Here is a 23,470-nt window from a genome sequence, read left to right as displayed (position 1 = left end):
TAGTAATATTCAATCAATTACCTTCATTTTGCAACAAACGGGAAGTGTCTAGCACAATATTTCGATTTATGGTGAATTTTTGAAAACAGCTTTTTTTTATGTCCGCGTATTACGAATTCATGCATTTTTTGTGATAATATTTTCTCTGTGTTGCCTTGATCGTTTTACAATGAGTTACATACCAAAATGATTGCAATTTAGTGTACAATACAACGAAAAAAAATTAACTCATTAGCTTTAACCGTTTTGCTCACAGCACGATTTGTATATAATTACAGTATATATGAAATTTTTTTTTGCGCTGTCATATATCCCAATATTTATATATGATAATATTTTTTTAATTTCTGATGGTTGCATACTAAACTTCAGGCAATGACAAAAAAAGGAACCAAATATAAACTCTTAATCTTGAAAACTAAGCGTGCTGTGATTTAAAAAAAAAAAAAAAAATTCCGCTTCGGCGCTCACTCGCGAATGCCGCCGGCATATGGGAGACGATTTTTAAAATACCGCTTCAGCGTTTGAGGGTTAATACTACATGCCTTACTTCCATGATGTGAAAATCCCAGTCTCACCAGACTCATAGGGATATGAACTTTATAGTGGAACATTACACTCTCTAAACACCACTAAGCATTGACAGAATTCTCAAGATGCAAAGTTTAGACTGAACAATTTGTTTATCTTTCCTTCTTTACATAGAAACATGATTGCTGCAGCCTAAACTAGCACTATCAAACAATTTGCACTTAAATAATAAAAAGCGATGTATTATGAAGCATTCATTCTATAGTTCATAAACAATGCACAGTAGAAAGGACACAAGCACTGCCATGGAAAGAATGGAACTGTTGGCAGTGCAATAATCACCATTATTTGCTTTTTTCAATGGTACAATTGAACCTCTTAAAACTGGTATTCAATGGTCAGGGGACTCCTGTGGTTCAGCTTGATTTTAAATCAGCTGCCGTTAGTTCATTGCGCCGCCACCAGGGTAGTGCCATGTATTGTTTACAACTTCAAGATCGCAAAAATTATGCCATATCTCCTTTGTTTTGATTAAAAATAGTTGTTAGTTTTGAAAATAAGTGAAGCCAAATATGTTTTTTATGTTAACATTAACCCTTAAACGCCGAGTGGACGTATTTTACGTCGACATTTTTTGTCTCTCGGGTGCCGACTGGACGTATTTTACGTCGACATACAAAAGTTTTTTTTTAAATTCGCGGAAAAATACTTGTAGGCCTACCAGCCGAAAACTCTTGAATCACGCGCCTTGGGGGATGCTGGGAGTTCACGAATCAAGGTGTTGTTTTGTTTACAATCATTACGAAGGCGCGAATTTCATTCTTGCCGCACTTAAAAAGTATCGGTGACACATCTCTAATATTTTTTTCGTCACTTTGACATAATTTTTGTACCATTTTAAATTAGCCGTTACATGGAGTATTATATATGGAAATGTGCGCATTTTTATGTAGAATACAACAAAAAAATACTCATGATTGTAGCTTTTATCAGTTTTGAGATACTTTCATATAAATAACGATAAGTGCCAAAATTTCAACCTTCGGTCAACTTTGACTCTACCGAAATGGTCGAAAAACACTATTGTAAGCTAAAACTCTTATATTCTAGTAATATTCAATCATTTACCTTCATTTTGCAACAAATTGGAAGTCTCAAGCACAATATTTCGATTTATGGTGAATTTATGAAAAAAATAACATTTTCTTTACGTCCGCACAGTAACTCTGTTACATAAAGTTTTATATATGAAAATGTGCGCAATTTCATGTAGAATACAACAAAAAATAATTGAAGGTTGAAGCTTTTCTCATTTTCGAAATATTTGCATATAAATCACGATAAATAGAAAAAAACCCCGTTCGGTCAAATTTGACTCTACCGAAATGGTCGAAAAACGCAATTGTAAGCTAAAACTCTTAGTCTAGTAATATTCAGTCATTTATCTTCATCTTGAAACAAATTCGAAGTCTCTAGCACGATATATAGATTTATAGTGAATTTAAAAAAAAAAACTTTCCTTCCCTCCCTGTGTGGATTCTCCGCCGCAAATTCCGAAATGCATACGTCACATGCTCGGAATATTTGCTCCGTTTTATATTAGGCATTTCATAGTTTTATATATGAAAATGTGTGCAATTTTATGTAGAATAAAATGAAAAATATTTGAAGGTTGTAGCTTTTCTAATTTCCGAAATAATTGCATATAAAAAAAAATATATAATAATTTGACATTCGGTCAACTTTAACTCATCAGATATGGTCGAAAACTGCAACTGTAAGCTAATACTCTTACAGTATAGTAATATTCAATCATTTGTCTTCATTTTTAAACAAATTGGAAGTCTCTAGGACAATATTTAGATTTATGGTGAATTTTTGAAAAAATATTTGTTTATGTCCGCGCGTTACGAATTCATGCATCATTTTGTGATAATATTTTCTCTGTGTTGCTTTTATCGTTTTACAATGTGTTAAATACCAAAATGATTGCAATTTAGTGTACATTACAACAGAAAAAAAATTAACTCGTTACCTTGAACCGTTTTGCGCATAGCACGATTTGAATACGATTATATATGAAATTTTGTTTTCGCATTTCTGATGGTTGCATACTAAACTTCAGGCAATGACAAAAAAAGGAGCCAAAAATGAACTCTTAATATTGAAAACTAAGCGTGCTGTGATTTTTTGAAAAAAATATTTTTTCCGCTTCCGCGCTCACTTCGAGACCCCCAAGGCACACGGAAGACGATTTTTAATATATCCCTTCGGCGTTTAAGGGTTAAATGAATAAATATAATTTTCAAATTATCCACTTAAAAAGGCTATACCAAGTCTAAACTTTTAATCTAAACAATGAGGTATTTGGCATGCATGAATTCCTTACTCTGTGCTTGTTGGAAAGTGATACAGTTTTGATAATTTCGTTTATGTGACTGTATTTACCTATTCAATATGCCACCCATGAGATCATATGATGCTAGGGGTAAGACGCATAAGCATAAATCTTTATCTATGCTAGAAAATGTTTATTTCAATAGCGAACAGTTTAGTCTTCATTTTCCTCAATAGATGGTGCCGGTGTGCTTTGTTCAAGTTTTGTCGGCGACATTCAAATGCACCATGATCACCGAAATTCATCCATTATTTTTTTCTTCCCAATGTCCTCTACAATAAAAATAAATGACGAAAAAACTAATAGCGTTAATTATGAAGATACAAAATTTAGGATATGAAAGTCACTGATGATAATGTGCAGATTCTGAGGAGGAGGAGTTGTTGAGGACGCAAAGGAAAGCGAGGGTGAAAGCGAGGGAGATGAACCAGTGGGGATGGGGGGTTCGAATGCGAAACCATGCCTGAGCACGTGCGCGTGCCCGTAGAAGGTCGCAACGTCACGCCAGCCTAGGTGAAGGCCGTTCGTTTGAAAGTGATGAGGGGTGGTTGGAGGACCCCACCCCACCTAATATGCACCCATTCACGGCAGCACCTGGACTCACCGTACCTGTTCCTCTCACTGCTCTGGAGTTCATTCAGCTGTTCCTGACGAGGGAATTGCTGGAATACCTGGTAGCAGAGAAGACGGACTACGCTCGGTACTGCCGTGACGAACTGCGGACAACGTTGTCGTATCGCTGGCGGGGCTGCAACCTCACGGACATGGCACATTTTTTGGGGCTCCACATTTTTTTGGGAATGATGCCTGCTGTTGACATCAGGCAATATTGGAGGCGGAATTTTTTATTAAGTATGCCCAATGTGCCCACCATTATGGTCCGTGATAGTTTCCTGGCCTTGGACAGGTATTTCAACGCCTTCAACCGAAGGGCCATACCCCGGAATAACCACGACCTCCTCATCTTAGTCCACCCAGTGTTGGATCATTCGTGAACGGTGCAAAATTCTTGTGGTTCCTGGAAAGAACCTTTCTTTGGATGAGGGGATGATGCCTTACAAAGGACGTTTTAGCATAAAAGTGTACAACCCCAAGAAGCCAATGAAATATAGTGTAAAGTTATTCTTTATTACGGAGTCCAACACTAGATACGTCGTGGACTTCTCTGTGTATTCCGGGGTCTTCTCCATGCTGCGTGACACTGTCTTCGGTCTTGTAGATAGTTTCCATATCCAGGGATGGAAACCACCTGTTTATGGATAATTATTATAACTCAGTATCCCTGGCCCAGGAACTGTATGAAGCTGGTGTGCACGTCAGTGGTACCCTTCGGTTGGTACGTGGGGCCCTGAATGTCTTCAAGAGGTTCGCTAGCCAGCCGCAACATCTGGCAAGAGGAGAGACAGAGTGGTGACTGAAGGGAGATGTCTTCGTCATCTGTTGGAAGGGGGTCCGACTCGTCCCCATGATTACGAGGAGTCATCAGCCCATCCAAGAAGTCGTCATTCAGCGGAAGAAGACACGTCGGCAGAGCCAAGTTATGTATGAGGAGTTTCTTATCGAGCAGCCTACCGTCATTGGGCACTACAATAGGCACATGGGAGGAGTGGATCTCTTTGATCAACTCATCCAGTATTATCCCTTCGCCAGGAGAACCAGGTACTGGACACAGAAGCTCATCAAATACATACTTCAGTTGGCCCTCCAGAATGCCTACATCCTCTACTGTGGGTACAATTCCGACCCCCGGAGGTTGTCCCACATCCAGTAGAACGAGGTGGCCAGGAATGCCCTCATAAACTTTAATCCCGATGAATGGCCTTCCATCACCGCCCCCCTGCCCCGAGCTCCAGATATGCCCCTAGAGGAAAGGGCAGATGTTAGGAAGGCCAACTTTGGTCGTCATGCTCCTGCCGCTGCCCTTGATGATCCCGCCCGCACTCAGATTTCAACTTCCCGTCAGACAGTGGATCCTGTATGTTGGCTGCAGCCAGGGGATCACACACTGGACCCCCTACAAGGGTGCAGGCTTAGAAACGGTGCCGGGTGTGCCATATGAATGGCAGGAGGTGAGACACCCGGTTCTTTCTGTCGCACCTGCAACATAGCACTTTGCAGGATCGGGGAGTGTGACTGCAAGTACCACACTGCGGTCATATATATAAAGATAAATGTATATTATATATATATATATTATATATATATATATATATATATATATATATATATATATATATATATATATATATATATAAATATATAATATATATATAATATATATATATATATATATATATATTATATATAATAATATATATATATATATATATATATATATATATATATATTATATATATATATATATATATTATATATATATATATATATATATATATATATATATATATATATATATATATATATATATATATATATATAATATATATATATATATATATATATATATATATATAATATATATATATATAATATATAATGGTATTTTTGGGAGGGCAAAAAATCTAACATTCTAGTGATAATCAATCATTTACCTTCATTTTGAAACAAATTGGAAGTCTCTAGCACAACATTTTAATTTATGGTGTATTTTTGAAAAAAACTTTTTCCTTCCCTCTGCGCCCGGTATCTCGGCCACAAATCTCCAAAATGCTTGAGTCACATTGTCGTCATTTTTGCACTGTTTAATATTAGCCATTACATAGAGTTTTATATATGAAAATGTGTGCAAATTCATGTAGAATACAAAAAAAAATAACTCATGGTTGTAGCTTTTATTACTTTTGAAAAATTTGCATATAAATCACGATAAATAGAAAAAATTTGATATTCGATCAACTTTGACGCGACCACAATGGTCGAAAAACGCAATTGTAAGCTAAAATTCTTACAGTCTAGTAATATTCAATCATTTACCTTCATTTTGAAACAAATTGGAAGTCTCTAGCACAATATTTCGATTCATAGTGAAGTTTTGAAAAATACTTTTTCCTTCCCTCTGCGTGCGGTATCTCGGCCGCAAATCTCCGAAATGCTTGAGTCACATTGTCGTCATTTTTGCACCATTTTATATTAGCCGTTACATAGTTTTATATATGAAAATGTGTGCCATTTCATGTAAAATACAACAAAAAGTAACTCATGGTTGGAGCTTTTATCATTTTTGAAAAACTTGCATATAAAGCATGATGAATAGAAAAAATTCGATATTCAGTCAACTTTGACTGGACCACAATGGTCGAAAAACACAATTGTAAGCTAAAACTCTTACAGTCTAGTGATATTCAATCAATTACCTTCATTTTGAAACAAATTGGAAGTCTCTAGCACAATATTTTGATTTATGGTGAATTTTTTAACAAACTTTTTCCTTCCCTCTGCGCCCGGTATCTCGGCCACAAATCTCCGAAATGCTTGAGTCATTGTCATAATTTTTGCACCATTTTATATTAGCCGTTACATAGAGTTCTATATATGAAAATGTGCACAGTTTCATGTAGATTACAACAAAAAATAACTCATGGTTGTAACTTTTACCATTTTTAAAAAAAATTGCATATAAATCATGATAAATAGAAAAAATTCGACATTCGGTCAACTTTGACTCGACCGCAATGGTCGAAAAACGCAATTGTGAGCTAAAACTCTTACAGTCTAGTAATATTCAATCATTAACCTTCATTTAGGAACAAATGGGAAGTCTCTAGCACAATATTTTGATTTATGGTGAATTTAAAAAAAAAAACTTTTTCTTTCCCTCCGCGCGCGGTATCTCAGCCGCAAATCTCCGAAATGCTTAAGTCACGTTGTCGTAATTTTTGCACCGTTTTATATTAGCCGTTACATAGAGTTCACTATATAATCACTCTTGTTAATCTATTCTAATGAAGACAAAGAGTTTTTACATCAGTCAGTAGTGCAAATAGCAACAATATAAAATATTCTACAATGATTTTATAAATTATAATGCAATGTACATATTAATGCATTGCACTGTCTTACAACCCATAAAATACAAACATCTAATGAACAGCATTAGGTGACTGTCGCATATCAAATGTATAGCCTAAAAATGAATAAGCTGTTGATAATGTAAGCAACCTATCATAGTGATCGGTCACAGTCTCCGTAACTATTATTTTCAAGTTATATTAAACAGTCTAGTCAAGTATATCATATTTTGTTTTCAAATACATATCTCATAGTGGTAACTGAAGATGCTTCATGTACTATTAACATCTTGGACAGAGTATTTGTGTATCAAAGGATTTTAATTTTTCTGAGCATATTTGGTTTTTTTTTTCTGAATATGTAGTAACTACTAATTGACATTAGAATGGTAGAGACCTTAACCTGCACTTGCAGGCTTTAAAAACATTGAGTTAGGTCTTTCAATTAAAGATCATAACTGCTGATCAAGCTTGAAATGATGATGTTCAAGGCTCTCTTATTAACAGTCTGAGGTTGGATAATTAGCAACATTTGGTTAAGAGTAAATAATTGAATTTTAGAGAGAGAAATAGTGATCATAGTTACTCTTTGAATTTTTCATAATTAAAGCACTCCCCATTTTTAAAAGGGAATAGGTTCCAGAACCTGCCGAGAAATGCAAAATAAAATCCTGGGAATGCAACATTCCACTCTAAAAATGCTTGTAACTGGCCTTAAATAATGCCAAATAACAATTCAATGCCTTCATTGCATAGTTCAAACAAAAATATACTTTAAATTATCATACTAAAATAATTTACCTAATATTAAATTCATACAAAAAAATAACACCCGCAAACATCCTAAAGAAACCCTACCTCTTAGATCACTACCCTTTTACAACTGTTACTCATAAGTATATACATCCCTTAAAATGCTTATAACAATGATTTACCCAAAATTTTAAATATTAATATGAAATGCAAACTGCAAAAATGTCTAAAAAAAAATGCCTTAATAGAAATTAAATAAATCTTTAATACAAATTAAACAAATCTGCCTTACACAACATTTGACAATTACATAATCAAGTTACTTCTGTACTGTATACATAAGTCACTTTCTCTTATAGTATTGAAGTATTTAACCTTTTAATATCATCATTAATTAACTTCTTTTATAACAATTAACAACATTGTTTACTCACTAATCACTATATTTTTTTATATTGTTTTCATAACTAAATATACAGATTTTTATGATAAAAATCATTCAGTGTACAGTGGTACCTCGTTTTTGTTAACGTTTCTTATGTTGAACTTTCCGTTTTTTTCGAACGAAATTTTTTCAAGAAAATGTGTAGAGTTTTTTGTGGTCGAACAAATGCTCGTACTTTGAACTGACTTGATTATCTAGTTTATACTTGTATTCGATGGCCTACTGGGTCTTACAAGTTAAACTGTATTAAAAAAAATTTTCATTTACAATATTTAGTTTAATGATAATCATATTTGACAAAATAAATAAAAGTATAAAGCATTTAATATAAAATTTAACTTTCAATATAACATTTAACATAAAAAATGCATAAAATCGTACGTAAATGCGGTGACGTCACACCCAGCTGAGTTGAGACTGAATGAGGAGAGAAGGAGAAGTGTTAAAATATCACTGTACTTATATAAAAGCAATAACAATTCACAAAAAAAGGGGAAATTTCCCAATAAATTTAACGTAATGATAAAATATGAAAACAATTAAATGCAATAACAGAAAAAAAAAAACCTGAACTGAGCCAGTGTTTTGGTGCACCAAGTGAGACGGTTCTAGTTAAACAATATTAACAAAAATAGTAAAATGAAAGAATGAAGCTTTTCACATAAAAATTAACAAATTCATTCGTCGTTGCAGTGACACACAGCTAACTTGTGGTAGAGGAGAAGGCATTATATTTTTAGGAATACAGTAAATACCCCAAACTTACGTGATTTGATTTGCACGAGTTTCACAATAATGCAAACTTTTCATTGCAACTTAACCCTTAAATGCTGAAGGGGTATATTAAAAATCGTCTTCCGTGTGCCTGGGGGGTCTCGGAGTGAGCGTGGAAGCAGAAAAAATATTTTTTTCAAAATATCACAGAGCGCTTAGTTTTCAAGATTAAGAGTTCATTTTTGGCTCCTTTTTTTGTCATTGCCTGAAGTTTAGTATGCAACCATCAGAAATGAAAAAAATTATCATTATCATATATAAATAATGCGATATATTATAGCACAAAAACAAAATTTCATATATAATTGTATTCAAATCACGTTATGCGCAAAACGATTACAGGTAACGAGTTATTTTTTTCCGTTGTAATGTACACTAAATTGCGATCATTTTGGTATATAACACATTGTAAAACGATAAAAGCAACACACAGAAAATATTATCACAAAATGATGCATGAATTCGTAACGCGCGGACGTAAACAAATATTTTTTTTCAAAAATTCACCATATATAAATCTAAACATATTGTCCTAGAGACTTTCCAATTTCTTTCAAAATGAAGACAAATGATTGAATATTACTATACTGTAAGAGTATTTAGCTTACAACTGCAGTTTTCGACCATATCTGACGAGTTAAATTGGACCGAATGTCGAATTTTTTTATATATCATATTTTTTTTATGCAATTATTTCGGAAATTAGAAAAAGTTACAACCTTCAAATATTTTTTGTTTTATTGTACATGAAATTGCGCACATTTTTATATAGAAAACTCTATGAAATGCCTAATATGAAACGGAGTAAATATTCCGAGAATGCGACGTACGCATTTCGGAGATTTTTGCGGCGGAGAATCCGCGCGCTGAGGGAAGGAAAGTTTTTTTTTTTTTAAATTCACCATAAATCTAAATATTGTGCTATAGACTTCGAATTTGTTTCAAGATGAAGATAAATGACTGAATATTACTAGACTGCAAGAGTTTTAGCTTACAATTGCGTTTTTCGACCATTTTGGTAGTCAAAGTTGACCGAACATGGTTTTTTTTTTTTTTTCTATTTATCGTGATTTATATGCAAATATTTCGAAAAATGAGAAAAGCCTACAACCCTTCAATTATTTTTTGTTGTATTCACATGAATTGTGCACATTTTTTCATATATAAAAAACTTTTTATGTAACGGCTAATTTAAAATGGTGCAAACATTACACAAATCGCACGTATGATTTTTTCGGAAGTTACCCGCAGGATACGTAAAGAAAATGTTATTTTTTTCATAAATTCACCATAAATCAAAATATTGTGCTAGAGACTTCCAATTTGTTGCAAAATGAAGGTAATGATTGAATATTACTAGAAATATAGAGTTTTTATCTTACAATTGCGTTTTTTTCGACCATTTCGGTAGAGTCAAAGTTGACCCGAGTTGAAAATTTGTCCACTTATCATTTTTTTATATGGAAATATTTCAAAACTGATAAAAGCTACAACCATGGGTTGTTTTTTTTTTTATTTTTAGTTGTATTGTGCATAAAATTACGCACATTTCATATGTAAAACTTTATGTAACGGCTAATTTAAAATGGTGCAAACATTACCACAATTGCATGTATGATTTTTTTCGGAAGAGTTACCGCGCGGACGTAAGGAAAAAGTTTTTTCATAAATTCACCAAAATTGAAATATTGTGCTGAGACCTTCCAATTAGTTGCAAAATTAAGGTAAATGATTGAATATACTAAAATATAAGTGTTTTTAGCTTACAATTGTGTTTTTTGACCATTTCGGTAGTCAAAGTTGACCGAGGTTGAAATTTTGGCACTTATCGTTATTTATATGAAAATATCTCAAAACTGATAAAAGCTACAATCATGAGTATTTTTTGGTTGTATTCTACATAAAAATGCACACATTTTCATATATAATACTCCATGTAACGGCTAATTTAAAATGGTACAAAAATTATGTCAAAGTGACGAAATAATTTCAGAGATGTGTCACCGATACTTTTAGTGTGGCTAAGAAAGAAATTCACGCACTTGCGCAGCCTGCCGTAACGATTGTAAACAAAACAAAACCACGCATTGATCCGTGAACTCCCTAGCAGATCCCCAGGCGCGTGATTCAGAGTTTTCGGCTGGTAGGCCTATAAGTATTTTTCAGAGAATTTTTAAAAAAACTTTTGTATGTCGACGTAAAATATGTCCAGTCGGCACCCGAGAGACAAAAAATGTCGATGTAAAATACGTCCACTCGGCGTTTAAGGGTTAACTAATTATCATACACGAGTTCTTCAGAATAATGCGAACATTTGCGAACCCTCCAGAAGCACTGCAAAACCCTGCAAGTGTTTATGTTTAATTTATAATGCAAATTTGTAAATTCTAAAGCTTTTCTGCATTAAATAATTTATTAAAAATGTATTATTTTATTTTTGTGCAAGCATAAATATGCATTTAGTACATATATGTACATACTTTTATAAGATGTGATACCCACTCACAAGTTTAACTTCACTTTTCAAAGACAATATCCCTCAGACTTTGTTCAATTTCTGAAGTATGTACTAATATATACTACAATTAGTATAAGTTTTCAGGCTTTTGTGTAACATTATTATGTAGATTATGCGTATGCTATTTACATTTTTGAAAATAATACAAAGGCAGCAGGTAATCAGTGTTAGTCACTATATAAGAACTGATGATCTACTAGTAAAACATCAGAGCTGTCCCGTTCTGTGAAAATACTTTCTTAACCTCGGAGAAAAGTGCTGGACAATCTGTATGTACTATGTTACGTAATTACAGCACCTACAGTTAATGTACTACTTTCAAAAGATGTGACCCCATTCACACTTTTTAAAGATGATACCCCTCCAGAGTTTTACCTACATGACGTATGTATTTCTCTCTCTCTCTCTCTCTCTCTCTCTCGTCTCTCTCTCTCTCTCTCTCTCTCTCTTCTCTCTCTCTCTCTCTCTCTCTCTACACACTAGTTCATGATTTTAAATTGATTTAATTTTACCTTCATTCTCAGCAAACATTACTCATGTACATACATGTCTTCTTTATTTTATTTAATTGTGACTTTGTTATGCCTGACTTATGAAGTTTACCTAGTGATGCAAAGAAAACTTTTACTCTGACAGAAAAAGAAAATGGCATCCCATGAATTAGATGTAACTTTAGTATACATAAAAAAATGATTATGTATGTACATAGTAGTTACTGTTACTATCTTTATGCCAACCAGTTATTCCTCTTTTAAGGGTAATGTATTAAACTAACTTTTAAATCAAATTACAGTAACTTTAATTCCATTTAAAAGTTAGCCTAAAGTTAGGGAGCATGACTAGGGTCATCTTTAGTGTTCAAATGCCAGAAGTATGCATTTATTAGCAATTTAAAAGACCATGCCAAACTCGGGGTATTACTGTAACAAAGAAATGATTTTAAGTTATCCTGCGTCATGGTATTGTTTGAGGAGAGAAGAGACAGTAAATCTTTACTATAATATGTACATAAAAGCAGTACCAATTCACATAAAAAATAAAATATTTCACAATCAATTTACCAATGATAAAACATGAAAACAATTAAATGCAAAACTGTATACAGTAAAAAACAAAATGAAAAAAAAGCTTGCTCAAGTCTGTTCAATGCACTGAGAGAGAGAGAGAGAGAGAGAGAGAGAGAGAGAGAGAGAGAGAGAGAGAGAGAGAGAGAGAGAGAGAGAGAGAGAGGCTCTGCTTCCCACTGACTTATCAGCGAGACTGGATGATTATTCGCCCACCATTTCTTTCAATTCCTTTCAATCTGCCCAAATCACTTACTTTCGTTATGGTAAAATACCTATCTAGTGACAATTGCTTTTTATGGTTATTTACTACTGTAAAAGTAACTAAGCTCTGTAATAAACACACTGGCACCGCTTTCAGCTTCTGCATGCCTTGATTGTTTGTCTAAATGGCTTCCTTGTGAAAAGTTATTTTATCTCTTTCCTCTTCTTGCATTCTTGATTTATTACAGGTGGTCCCCGGTTATCAGCTGCTTCGCTCCATGAAACTTTCGCAAACTTCATGGGCACGAAAAGAACACATTTTACTGCTTTCACTCCAATAAAAGATATTACGTAAAGCTCATAGTATTCTGATGGGATAAAAGTGAAAATATTTAACGGAATGTTGATTTTTGTTTACGCATCTACTAACGAAATAAATACTAACAAAATAAATACTAAATTTCGTTCAAAAACGATACATTTTCAAGTGATATTTCCACTTGAAAACACCTTGTATAATGTAAAATAACCTTGTCTCATATAAATAGAGTATCTTGAGATTCATTTGCGCTAACTAGGCAAGAAAGTCGCTCTGATTTGAGGTTTAACACAGCAAAACAAACTTACTTCGAATTGCCCTCAGCTGATTTCCAAAAACAAAACATTGATTGCTGTTTGTATTTTATAATACAAGCAAATAGTAATGTGAAAATACATAATATTTTTGGATGCAGAGAAGTAAAACAAAACTTTTTAAAAATATAATTCCATGGAAAGATGCATATCTATTATGTTTGTATATTTATCATATGATACTAATATATGATTAATTACATACTCGAATTTTTGTGACCCCCTTAAACTTAGCTCCAAAATTAAGGCTTCAAAATTCGCATGATAGTTGCGAGAGTATATACAGTATATGAAAATATTTCAAAACTGATAAAAGCTAGAACCATGGGTATTTTTTGTTGTATTCTACATGAAACTGCACACATTTTCATATATAAAACTTTATGTAACGGCTAATATAAAACGGTGCAAACATTATGACAAACTGGCGAAAGAATTTCAGAGATTTTCGGCAGTTACCGCACGGACGTAAGGAAAGTTTTTATTTCAAAAATTCACCGTAAATCGAAATATTGTGCTAGAGTTCCAAATTTGCTACAAAATGAAGGTAAATGATTGAATATTACTAGAATGTAAGAGTTTTTAGCATACAATTGCATTTTTCGACCATTTCAGGCAAGTCAAAGTTGACCAAAGGTTGAAATTTTGGCACATATCGTGATTTGTATGAAAATATTTCAAAACTGATAAAAGCTACGACCATGGGTTGTTTTTTGTTGTATTCTACATGAAATTGCGCACATTTTCATATATAAAACTCTATATAATGGCTAATATAAAACGGTGCAAAAATTACGACCAAATAACTAAAGAATTTCCGAATGTGTCGCTGATGCTTTTTAGTGCGAGAAGAAAGAAATTCGCGCATGTGCGCCTGGGTAACGCTTGTAAACAAAACAACAGCTTGATCCGTGAACTCCCAGCATCCCTCAAGGCGCATGATTTAAAATTTTTTGCAAACTAGGCCTATAACTATTTTTCCGCGAATATTTAAAAAAACTTTTTGTAGTTGACGTATCGTACGTCAATTAAGCACCCGACAGACAATTTTAGTCGACATATAATACATCCAGTCGGCGTTTAAGGGTTAAACACTAACTTGGCTTGACAAAGCATTGTGTCCCACGATACTCGCAGTTTTAAGACGAGATCTATAAAAACAAACCACTACCATGAACAATATTCTGATAATGCTTATTTACTTTTATTTTTCTTGCTTTCTAAGTTTTTTCAGACTTTATCAACTCTCAGACTTTCAAACAACATAACCTTTTCAACCCTCAAAAGTTTCAAATTACTGAAACTTAGCAAAACATCTCCCACAATATAAAAGTATGATACAGCATAATGCAAAAGTGTGCTACTGGCAGATTTTTGGTTATTGTAAGAGTACAAATATAACCTTTACCACACTCTTAACCACAGTTCTAACCCCCTCCCCCATCACTGTACAATACACAACATCCTTTACACTTACCGTTGCCTCGTTACACTGACTGCATTTAACAACATGCTGGTCTACTTTCCCAGAGATGTCAATCATCGCTTGACAAACTCTGCATGTCACCATTGGCACTCCCGAAGATGAGGGGGTATATGGTGGCGGTAGCTCATCTGGGCCAACAGGGGACACCAAAGTACCTTCCCCTGTCCCTGGGAAAGAAAACATTTTTTAAAACTGTGAAAATACATAACATAGCCACAACAACTGAAGATTAATAAAGATGAGTAAAATAAAGTAAAAAAAATGGAAGCTGAAAATGTGACCCTTACCACAGGTGAAATACAAGTAAAACATTCCACCTGAGGATGGAACAATTCATTATTAAGGCAATGGTCACCAGATTTTAATTACTGAAAAAAAATCTATCAGGTCAAACAGGAAAAAATGTCTAATTGTTGGGAACATGTACAAATGAATTACTCAAATAAACTCCTTATTCAGGCAATAATATTTAGGCAATGGTGTTCAGATTTTGTTTACTAAAAAACAATCCATCATGTTGAACAGAAAAAAAAATTCCTAATGGTAGAGAACATGTACAAAGAAATTCCCTATATTAACGCATTATCTAGGCAATGGTCTCCTGATTTTGTTTATGAAATAATCAATCATGTCATCCAGAAAAAAATTCTGATGGAAGGTAACATGTACAAAAGAATTCCTTAATACCAAAACTGACAACCATAATAAATTTTCAAGATTAGCAAAAACAGAATGGAAAGTATTTTGATTTGTTGAATAGTATAAGAATAAATAGGATGCATAGCTGAATTACACAAGAGTAGAAAAGGTTAGTGTATTCTTGAAAATGTTTGTAAAAGTGAGTGTCAAAGAAAACTGCGAGTAGGAGGATGTGAAGGCACCAGGCACTGATGGCATTACAAGAAAGCTGCTAAAGCATGGTGGTGATGATGTGACTGCCAGGCTTACTGGAGCTTGTAGGTATATCAGGATTATGGAAGAGGTTCTGAAACAATGGGTGAGATGAATAACTCTTCTTCTGTACAAAGCAAAAGTGATGAAGGAACCACAGGAATACATATGTATGTATTAGCACTTAATTCATAAAGGAAGGTGTATGGAAGGATTTTGGGCAAACTAAGACAAATGAGAAGACAACTGATATAGGAATAACACTGGGTTCAGACAAGGAAGTGAGTATTATGAAGATTAAGCATTTATGAAACAGTTATTATAGAAATTTGAGATTAAAAGGAAAAACTGTTTTGTGGAAAAACAAAAGAGAAGAAAGCTTATGCTACATCTGATACATTAGTAATGTGAGTGTTATTGAGAATATATACTAGATCATGTTACAGTACTGACATTGATTGGAAGGTTTTATGAAAGAAATAAAGTATGCATGTTAGAATATGCAAACGACAGAATGAATGGTTTAAAGACTACCTTTTAAGGTCGAATGTTGTACGGTCAAAAGAAAGTACATTTGCATTGGTGAAAAGGCCTTGAATGGATTCTGCAATGATCAGTTTGCAGATGATACAGAATGGATTGTGCAATGATTGCAAGAAGTGAAGTTGTTAGAAAATGTCAACAAGAGTAAGATTGTAAGAAATGGAAACCAAGAAAATGGAGCAATGAATGTTAATATTAATGGTGAAAGAAAGGGAGAAAGTATTTGATATGTTAACTACTTTCATTTTAATTATCTCGGGGTGGAAGTTAATCCAAGAATTTAGTCAATTTCATTGTAAACAAGACCTACACTCACTATTTGTGAATGTAATGAGGTTATACAGGAAATTGTAAACAAGACCTACACTCACTATTTGTGAATGTAATGAGGTTATACAGGAAATTGTAAACAAGACCTACACTCACTATTTGTGAATGTAATGAGGTTACAGGTGTATAAGTGACAAAAATTCATAATTTGTAGTGTCACAACCCCACCAATCAGCCATTTCAGGGGAGATGGGTTGATACCAATTCTGAGTACAGAACCTGAATTTGACTGGAATAGGTACAGCAGTCAATATAAACTCACACCTCTCTTGATGGCTGAGTGATCAAAGTCACTGTGGTACAGGCAGCCCCCGGTTATTGGCGGACTTGGTTAGCGGTGATCCAGTTTTATGTCTAGCCCCATAAAATTGGCGATCTATGGTGCCATAACATACCTAAACGAGGCACCATAAAGTGCTTATGAAGAGCCATAAGGGTGCTTCTGGCACCGATAACTGGTTATCGATGCCGTAAGTGGCATTATGGCGCCGTAAATTGCAGTGTTTCAGTTAATGACTGTTTTCGCTTTTCAGCACACTGCCAATAACTGGGGACTGCCTGTAATTCCCTTTGGGTGTAAGTTAACAAGGTATAGGAAAGTTGATTATAAAGTATATATATGTGTGGCATAATACTTGTAATACATAAGTTATGCATATATTACTTGAAAAAAATCTGTAATCATCTGGCCATTACAAGTGTATCAATCAGTGATCGTGGTGGAAGTAGGTTGACGATTGCAGTCTTGACCAGACCCATCTGCAACAACAAATAATATGATATTGTTATGATACAATAAAGTTTTATGCATACTTACCTGGCAGGTATATATATAGCTGTATTTTCTGAAGTCCGACAGAATTTAAAAAACTTCCGACACACGCAGTGGTCGGCCAGGTGGTTAGTACCCATTCCCGCCGCTGGGAGGCGGGTATCAGGAACCATTCCCATTTTCTATTCATAATTTTTATTTCCACTGTCCCCTGAGGGGAGGTGGGTGGGTACTTGAATATATATATCTGCCAGTTAAGTATGAACAAACTTTATTGTATCATAACAATATCATTTTGCTCATGAACTTACCTGTCAGATATATATATATAGTTGAACCCCACCGTTGGAGGTGGGAAGGGACAGAATAGAAGGATTTTTGGGACACAAATGCATGCAGATGATTTACATCTTGGTTCCACCTGTTAGCATAGCCGACTTCGTGATTACTGTCACCCAAGTCTGCTTCTGCTTTACTAGAGTTGCCCAGCGAGGTAGAGACCTATAAAGCTGGTGCACTCCATTGATCTGTCAACGGGGGTGTGACCACAATGTGACTAGACCATATTGACCATACCATGAGGGCTAAGAAGTAAAATAAATATATATATATAATTATATATATCACCACCTGACCAACCTAGCCAAAGTTAATGTGTGTTAACTAAGGCTTCAGAGTTAAGAAGTCGCCGTTGTCAGCGACTCCACAACTAAATTAAGAGCTCTCCTAACCATTTTCTACAGGATAGGATGAGTAGTAACTTCTTGCCCCCAAGATTGTGTCTGCAGACACGTATGGCCCTAGCGAGCAGCAGATCTCATAGCCATCTTCACATCTCGCAGGGAGTGTGAAGTGAACCCAGAGTTGCTTCGCTAAAACATGGTAACCCAGGATGTTGCTGAGTGCCATGCTCTGTTGAAATGCTTCCGAGGCCGCGCCCTCACCTCGTGAGCATTCAGATAAAAAGCTTTCAAATCTTTGTGCAAACACAATGAAGGAGCATTTTTTTTTTTTTTTTTTTTTTTTTTTTTTTTTTTTTTTTTTTTTTTTTTTTTTTTTTTTTTTTTTTTTTTTTTTTTTTTTTTGTTTTTTTTTTTTTTTTTTTTTTTTTTGAAAGAAACTCCTTAACCCTAAAACCAGGGTGTACTTCGATATGGGCAAGTCTGGTCTTTTCGGAACACTGCAGATTGCCCGGACTGACTTCGACTTTCTTGATTTTAAGTAGATAAAACTTGAGAGACCTGACAGGGCACAGGACTCTCTCTGGCTCCTGCCCACTAACTTGTGCCATCCTTGCTTCCAAGATCCTGGCCCAAGGACAAAAAGGGGTTTCCATTCTTATGCCATAACGAAAGGCTTAGAGAGCACACCTCCTTGTGTTCTCTAAAGCCAAAACTTGTGACGATGGCTTAAAATCTCACTAACCCTCTTTGTCGTATCTAGGGTGGTTAGAAGAAGGCCTTCCTGATCACATACAAGAAGTTAACAGGCAGGAGAGGTTCGAATGCTTTGACATCAAGAACTTCAGACTACGTCTAAGTTCCATATTGAAAGCTTCGATCCGGAAATGCACAGTCTGTACTAAAGTCAGGTGAACGACCAGTTGACCAGTCAGACGAATCAAGGACAGCAAGGCTGTACCCTGAAGACCAAAAGGCACTATTCTTAGCTGAAGGATGAGTGTCTGGACTGCCTGGGCGATTCAATCTAAGCAAAACCTTGGGGGGGTGTATCAACGCAACCCAACGTCGTCCGCAATCGACTTCGTCAATAAGAAACTCAGGGCTACTATATGTCGCCTGATCTCGCACGAGTGTCTGACTCCGAGAAAACAGGCGAGGCAAAAAGTAGATGGTGAGCTAGAATCGAGATTCCACAGACCTCAATGATCGTGAAGGTCTTTGTTGTTTGACAGATGCAAATCTGTCAAACAACATTCTCTGTTGTCTGTTCGCACTGGCAGAATTTTCAAAAACTCTCGGCAACCGCTAGACCACTGGTAGTTCAGGTGATCTCCCCACGTTCCCGTGGCGCTGGTACTTGGAACTATTCCCGTTTTCCTCAGATTTTCTCTGAACCCTGTCTCCTGAGGGAGGAGGGTAATTAATTATATATACCTGCCAGGTAAGTATGCATAAAACTTTATTGTATCATAACAATATCATTTTCATGCATGACACTTACCTGGCAGGTATATATATAGCTGATTGACACATTTGGAGGTGGGTCACAGACAGCAATATCGTCATAATTCAAAAATTAACTAATTTTTAAAATTATTTATTAAGTTCCTTACCTGCTAAGGTAGCTGACTTCGTAGGTCCTGCCTCTTAGCCTGCTAAACCTTAGTAGCTCTCAACTAGGATGTACCTGTTTGTTGATGAGAAAGCTAATAACAAGGGTCTGACAACTGGACGGGACCAATTTGTTGACAGGAAACCCTAGCCCTCTCTTACAGGGGCATTCATGCTAGGATAAGTTAGACCACCTGAACCACACACAAAGCTAACGTAACACATTACACTTCACATACTGAAGAGGAAATAACCCTCTCAGACAACCATAAAAAGAAACACACTTAATTAAATACCTAGCATGTTAGTAATCTATCGTTGGCTGCCGTCGATCGAGACGATTCGTACGGACTTTTGCAATCCTGTAACGAACCTCTAGATGATCGTTACATTCTACGCCTGTTGTTATAATAGGCTCTTTCTCGTAAACTCGAGCAGGGACCGAGAGAAGATACTTCGTAAGATATGAGAGCGCTGTGGAATATCAGAGTTGATGTGGACCACTGTTCCAAAAACTCGTTTTGAGGACTAGGGACGACCGAATTGCATTTACTTCTTTCAGATTAAGATCCAGGACATCTGAAACACTATCCAGATGTCCGGCACCTTCTTTCTATCATGACGCACTGAGAGATGTTCAGAATAATTCCTAGATCTTGAATAATATTTCAGTTTCCCGGTAGGAAAAAACTGTGGTCTGAATTGCAGTCTATTCGGGGAAAACAAACTTCTTCAGGAAGGAAATGGTCCCCAGCAAGCTCATCCATTCCCTCCCCGAGTATGCTTACTTCCCTATAAGGCTGCGCTTTGCCTAAGCAGGAGAGCATATAAAAGTGCAATGTTGCGGTAGACTCGTAGTTCTATACCGTGCGGTAACGAGCACCGAAAGGATTAAGAGATAACTCTGTTGAACATAGTAAGGCAAAACTAATGCAACGTTATTCATTCACGTAAGAAAATCCCCTCAATCTTAGGGCTAAAGTCCGTGATTGTAGGACAGAGATACAGTTAGTCAGTCAATCCCGCAGGAGAGACGTAACCGCCAGCACAGAGATACGGTTAGTCAGTCAATCCCGCAGGAGAGAGACGTAACCTACAGCGCATGACAGCGCACTATCTGTTACTGGCTCGGTTGGAAGTTGGAACTTGGACAGTCAGACACAGCAGCAGCCAGCAGCTTACGAACGTCGTCTCTTAACTTTATGTCTGGGTTGCCAGCTACCCTATTCTACGAAGAACAGGTCCGTTATTTTTTGAACAAAAAGAAGACTCTCAAGCTGGTATATTTAAGCGAAACAGAAAACGCTAAATATATAAGATGCGTTTGTGTCGTCAGAACACTACCGCATATCCAACGGTAAAAAGATATAAATCGGAAACTCCTGGAAGGCTGCAGGGAGTGACGATTAAATGTCCTTAAAATAGTAGACAATAGACCTCTCGGTTTTGCCTAATCCATCTGCGAAGAGGTAACTACAGCAAGCGTGTATGACTTGAACCAACCAGTAGTAAAATAACGCAAGGCAAAAAATTTTTTATTATATCACAATAAAGTTTGTTCATACTTACCTGGCAAGACATATATATAGCTGAATTCGGAAATACAGCTACATACATATCTGACAGGCAAGTTTCATGAACAAAACTTAGAGAATCGAAGCAGACAGCTCAAGCTTCTTACGATACTGACATAAGCGTTCATTGACGTAGTCTACAAGTCTATTTCTTGTACGAGTCTGCGAATGAGGAAGGAGAGCGTCTTTCCGAAACCCTTGTCCTTATTCGCTTACGCAATATCAAGTTAATGAGATGTTTGTCAATGAGACCTAACCCATTAACGGTACAGAGAGATATTTTGTCAATGAGGGGAGACCCACTTACTTGACAAAACGATAGTATATTGTCAATGGGGGAAAGATCACTGAATTGACAAAACGTAATCCAGTAAGTCGAGCCTTTTATTTTTCGATTCCCGTCTCAAACAAGGAAGGGACAAGAATCCTGTTTAAGAGCTGGGCTTACGGTAGGTAGAACGACGATGCTCAATCGGCATGGAAGTCTCGACTAGAAACTAACAAAATCTATCATCTGAAAAACCCTTTCAGATGGTCTAAAAAGCTTTAAATTTATTGGCAGTATGGCAAAGGAAGTCCGGTCTTGCGCTTTCCTGAAGAGCGTCCTTTTGACAGTGCCTTTGCAAGAATCCTACTGAACGTTGCCGAAAATCCTGACGTTCAGGACGTCGAGCCTTTACATAACCCGTAACTGTCCTTCATCTCAAAGTCTTGACTGAGGTAGAGAAAACGAGATCTTCCCTTGAGCTTTCCTTAACTCCATCCACCTTTGCGAAAAGCAATATATATTGACAGAGACCTCTTGAATTCACGAAACCCGAGGTCTTGCTGGGTTTCGAAGACGAAGTTCTGTTCACTTTCTTGAGGCTCAAATCTTAAACAAGAGCTTGAAGAGTTCAACAAAGAAACGTTCTGGTGCGCATGCTCGCGTCCACTGGCGAGGACGCTCGGCGTCCTGGTGCGCGCTCGGCGTCCACTGACGAGGACGCTCGGCGTCCACTGGCGAGGACGCTCGGCGTCCTGGTGCGCGCTCGGCGGCCACTGGCGAGGACGCTCGGCGTCCACTGGTGAGTGCGTCCATCCGAGCGTCCTGTTCAAGCCGATCGTCCAAATAAGCGTGCAGAAAAGCGTCACGTTCCTGACAGGCGTCAAAACAAGCGAGAGAAACTGCCTTCTTTTTCCTATTTCTTGGTGGAAAGAAGTACACGTGATCAGGCAACTTTCGCCTTCTTACTTCTCACTGAAACGCATAACGAGGGAGAAGGGACGTGAAGCGTCCTCTTCTATAAAGCTTCTTAGAGGGCGCGAGTCCTTCCGAGAGCTCCAACCCTTGTGCGGGGAGGACGCCTCGGGGAGGCGAGAAGAGAAGCAATCCTTCAGGATTCGTGCATGTGCACGCACTTTGTTTGGCAGTCTGGGGATTTTCATCAGAAACTGCCGAAGGCACGCCAGATCGGTGGGGTTCCCTGTAACCCTCCTTCGGCTTTCGACATGCCCTCTCCCTTGGTTCTGGGAGTTCGACAGAGGTCTAGACCTAGAGGCGTTATAAGGCCGATCTGACGCACCCTCCACTACACAAGGGGCACTGTCACTGCACTTAGCCACTTCACTATTGCTCTCTAAAGCAAACACTTTCGATTCTAAGTTACGAATCGAAATAGTAAAAGAGAAAGGGCAATAACCTCTACAGACACTGTTTTAGGGCCCGAAGGCAACATTACAGGGTTAGGCGTAACAAAAACAGAAGTAGAACTCTTTACAACAATGAAGGAGAGCGATCACCTCTCGCAGACATAGTCATAACCCGTAGGCCATACTACAGCGTTAGGCAAAATAAAGTCTACCGGAAGGTTAGCAGTATCACTACCCTGACTTTCGTAATTGATTAATTGCGTACATACTAAAGAAACAAACTTTTTCCTTACGGAATTAGACACGTTTACTGATTAATTGCGTACATACGAATCATACTTTTTCCTTACGGAAATAGACATGTTTACTGATTAATTGCGCCCCCCAAGTGCGGAACTACCGAAGCTTTCGGTAGCCACACCCTATCTTTGCAGAACAACACCCTCTGAAACTAGCCTAAGACTAGAATTCAGATATCTTATGCAAAAATGAATCAAATTCAAATCAATTTAAGATAGCGTATGCCTAGCCACAAATCCAAGTAATAAATTAAAAGACAATTAGGATACTTAGCGGCAATTGAAGTTTCCAAAATCCTAAGCCGGAGGTACTGAAAACAGGTGTTTTCAGTACCGGCGACAGAAAATTTATGAATAGAAA

The 23,470-nt window shown here is 36.5% G+C and overlaps 1 protein-coding gene across 1 annotated transcript in view; it reads right to left on the bottom strand.

The window, feature by feature from the left end:
- Positions 1-23,470, bottom strand: part of LOC135216356 (type 2 phosphatidylinositol 4,5-bisphosphate 4-phosphatase-like) — a 157,647-nt gene that overhangs the window by 35,305 nt on the left and 98,872 nt on the right. Inside the window, exon 2 of the mRNA XM_064251596.1 lies at positions 14,766-14,941. Coding sequence (XP_064107666.1) covers positions 14,766-14,941 — 176 coding nt within the window. The remainder of the gene's footprint in view (positions 1-14,765; positions 14,942-23,470) is intronic.

The sequence above is a fragment of the Macrobrachium nipponense genome, chromosome 6, assembly GCF_015104395.2.
Source record: "Macrobrachium nipponense isolate FS-2020 chromosome 6, ASM1510439v2, whole genome shotgun sequence".
Classification (NCBI taxonomy): domain Eukaryota; kingdom Metazoa; phylum Arthropoda; class Malacostraca; order Decapoda; family Palaemonidae; genus Macrobrachium; species Macrobrachium nipponense.
The sequence above is the reverse complement of the archived record's forward strand: the minus strand, read 5'-3'. Positions and strand labels throughout refer to the sequence as shown.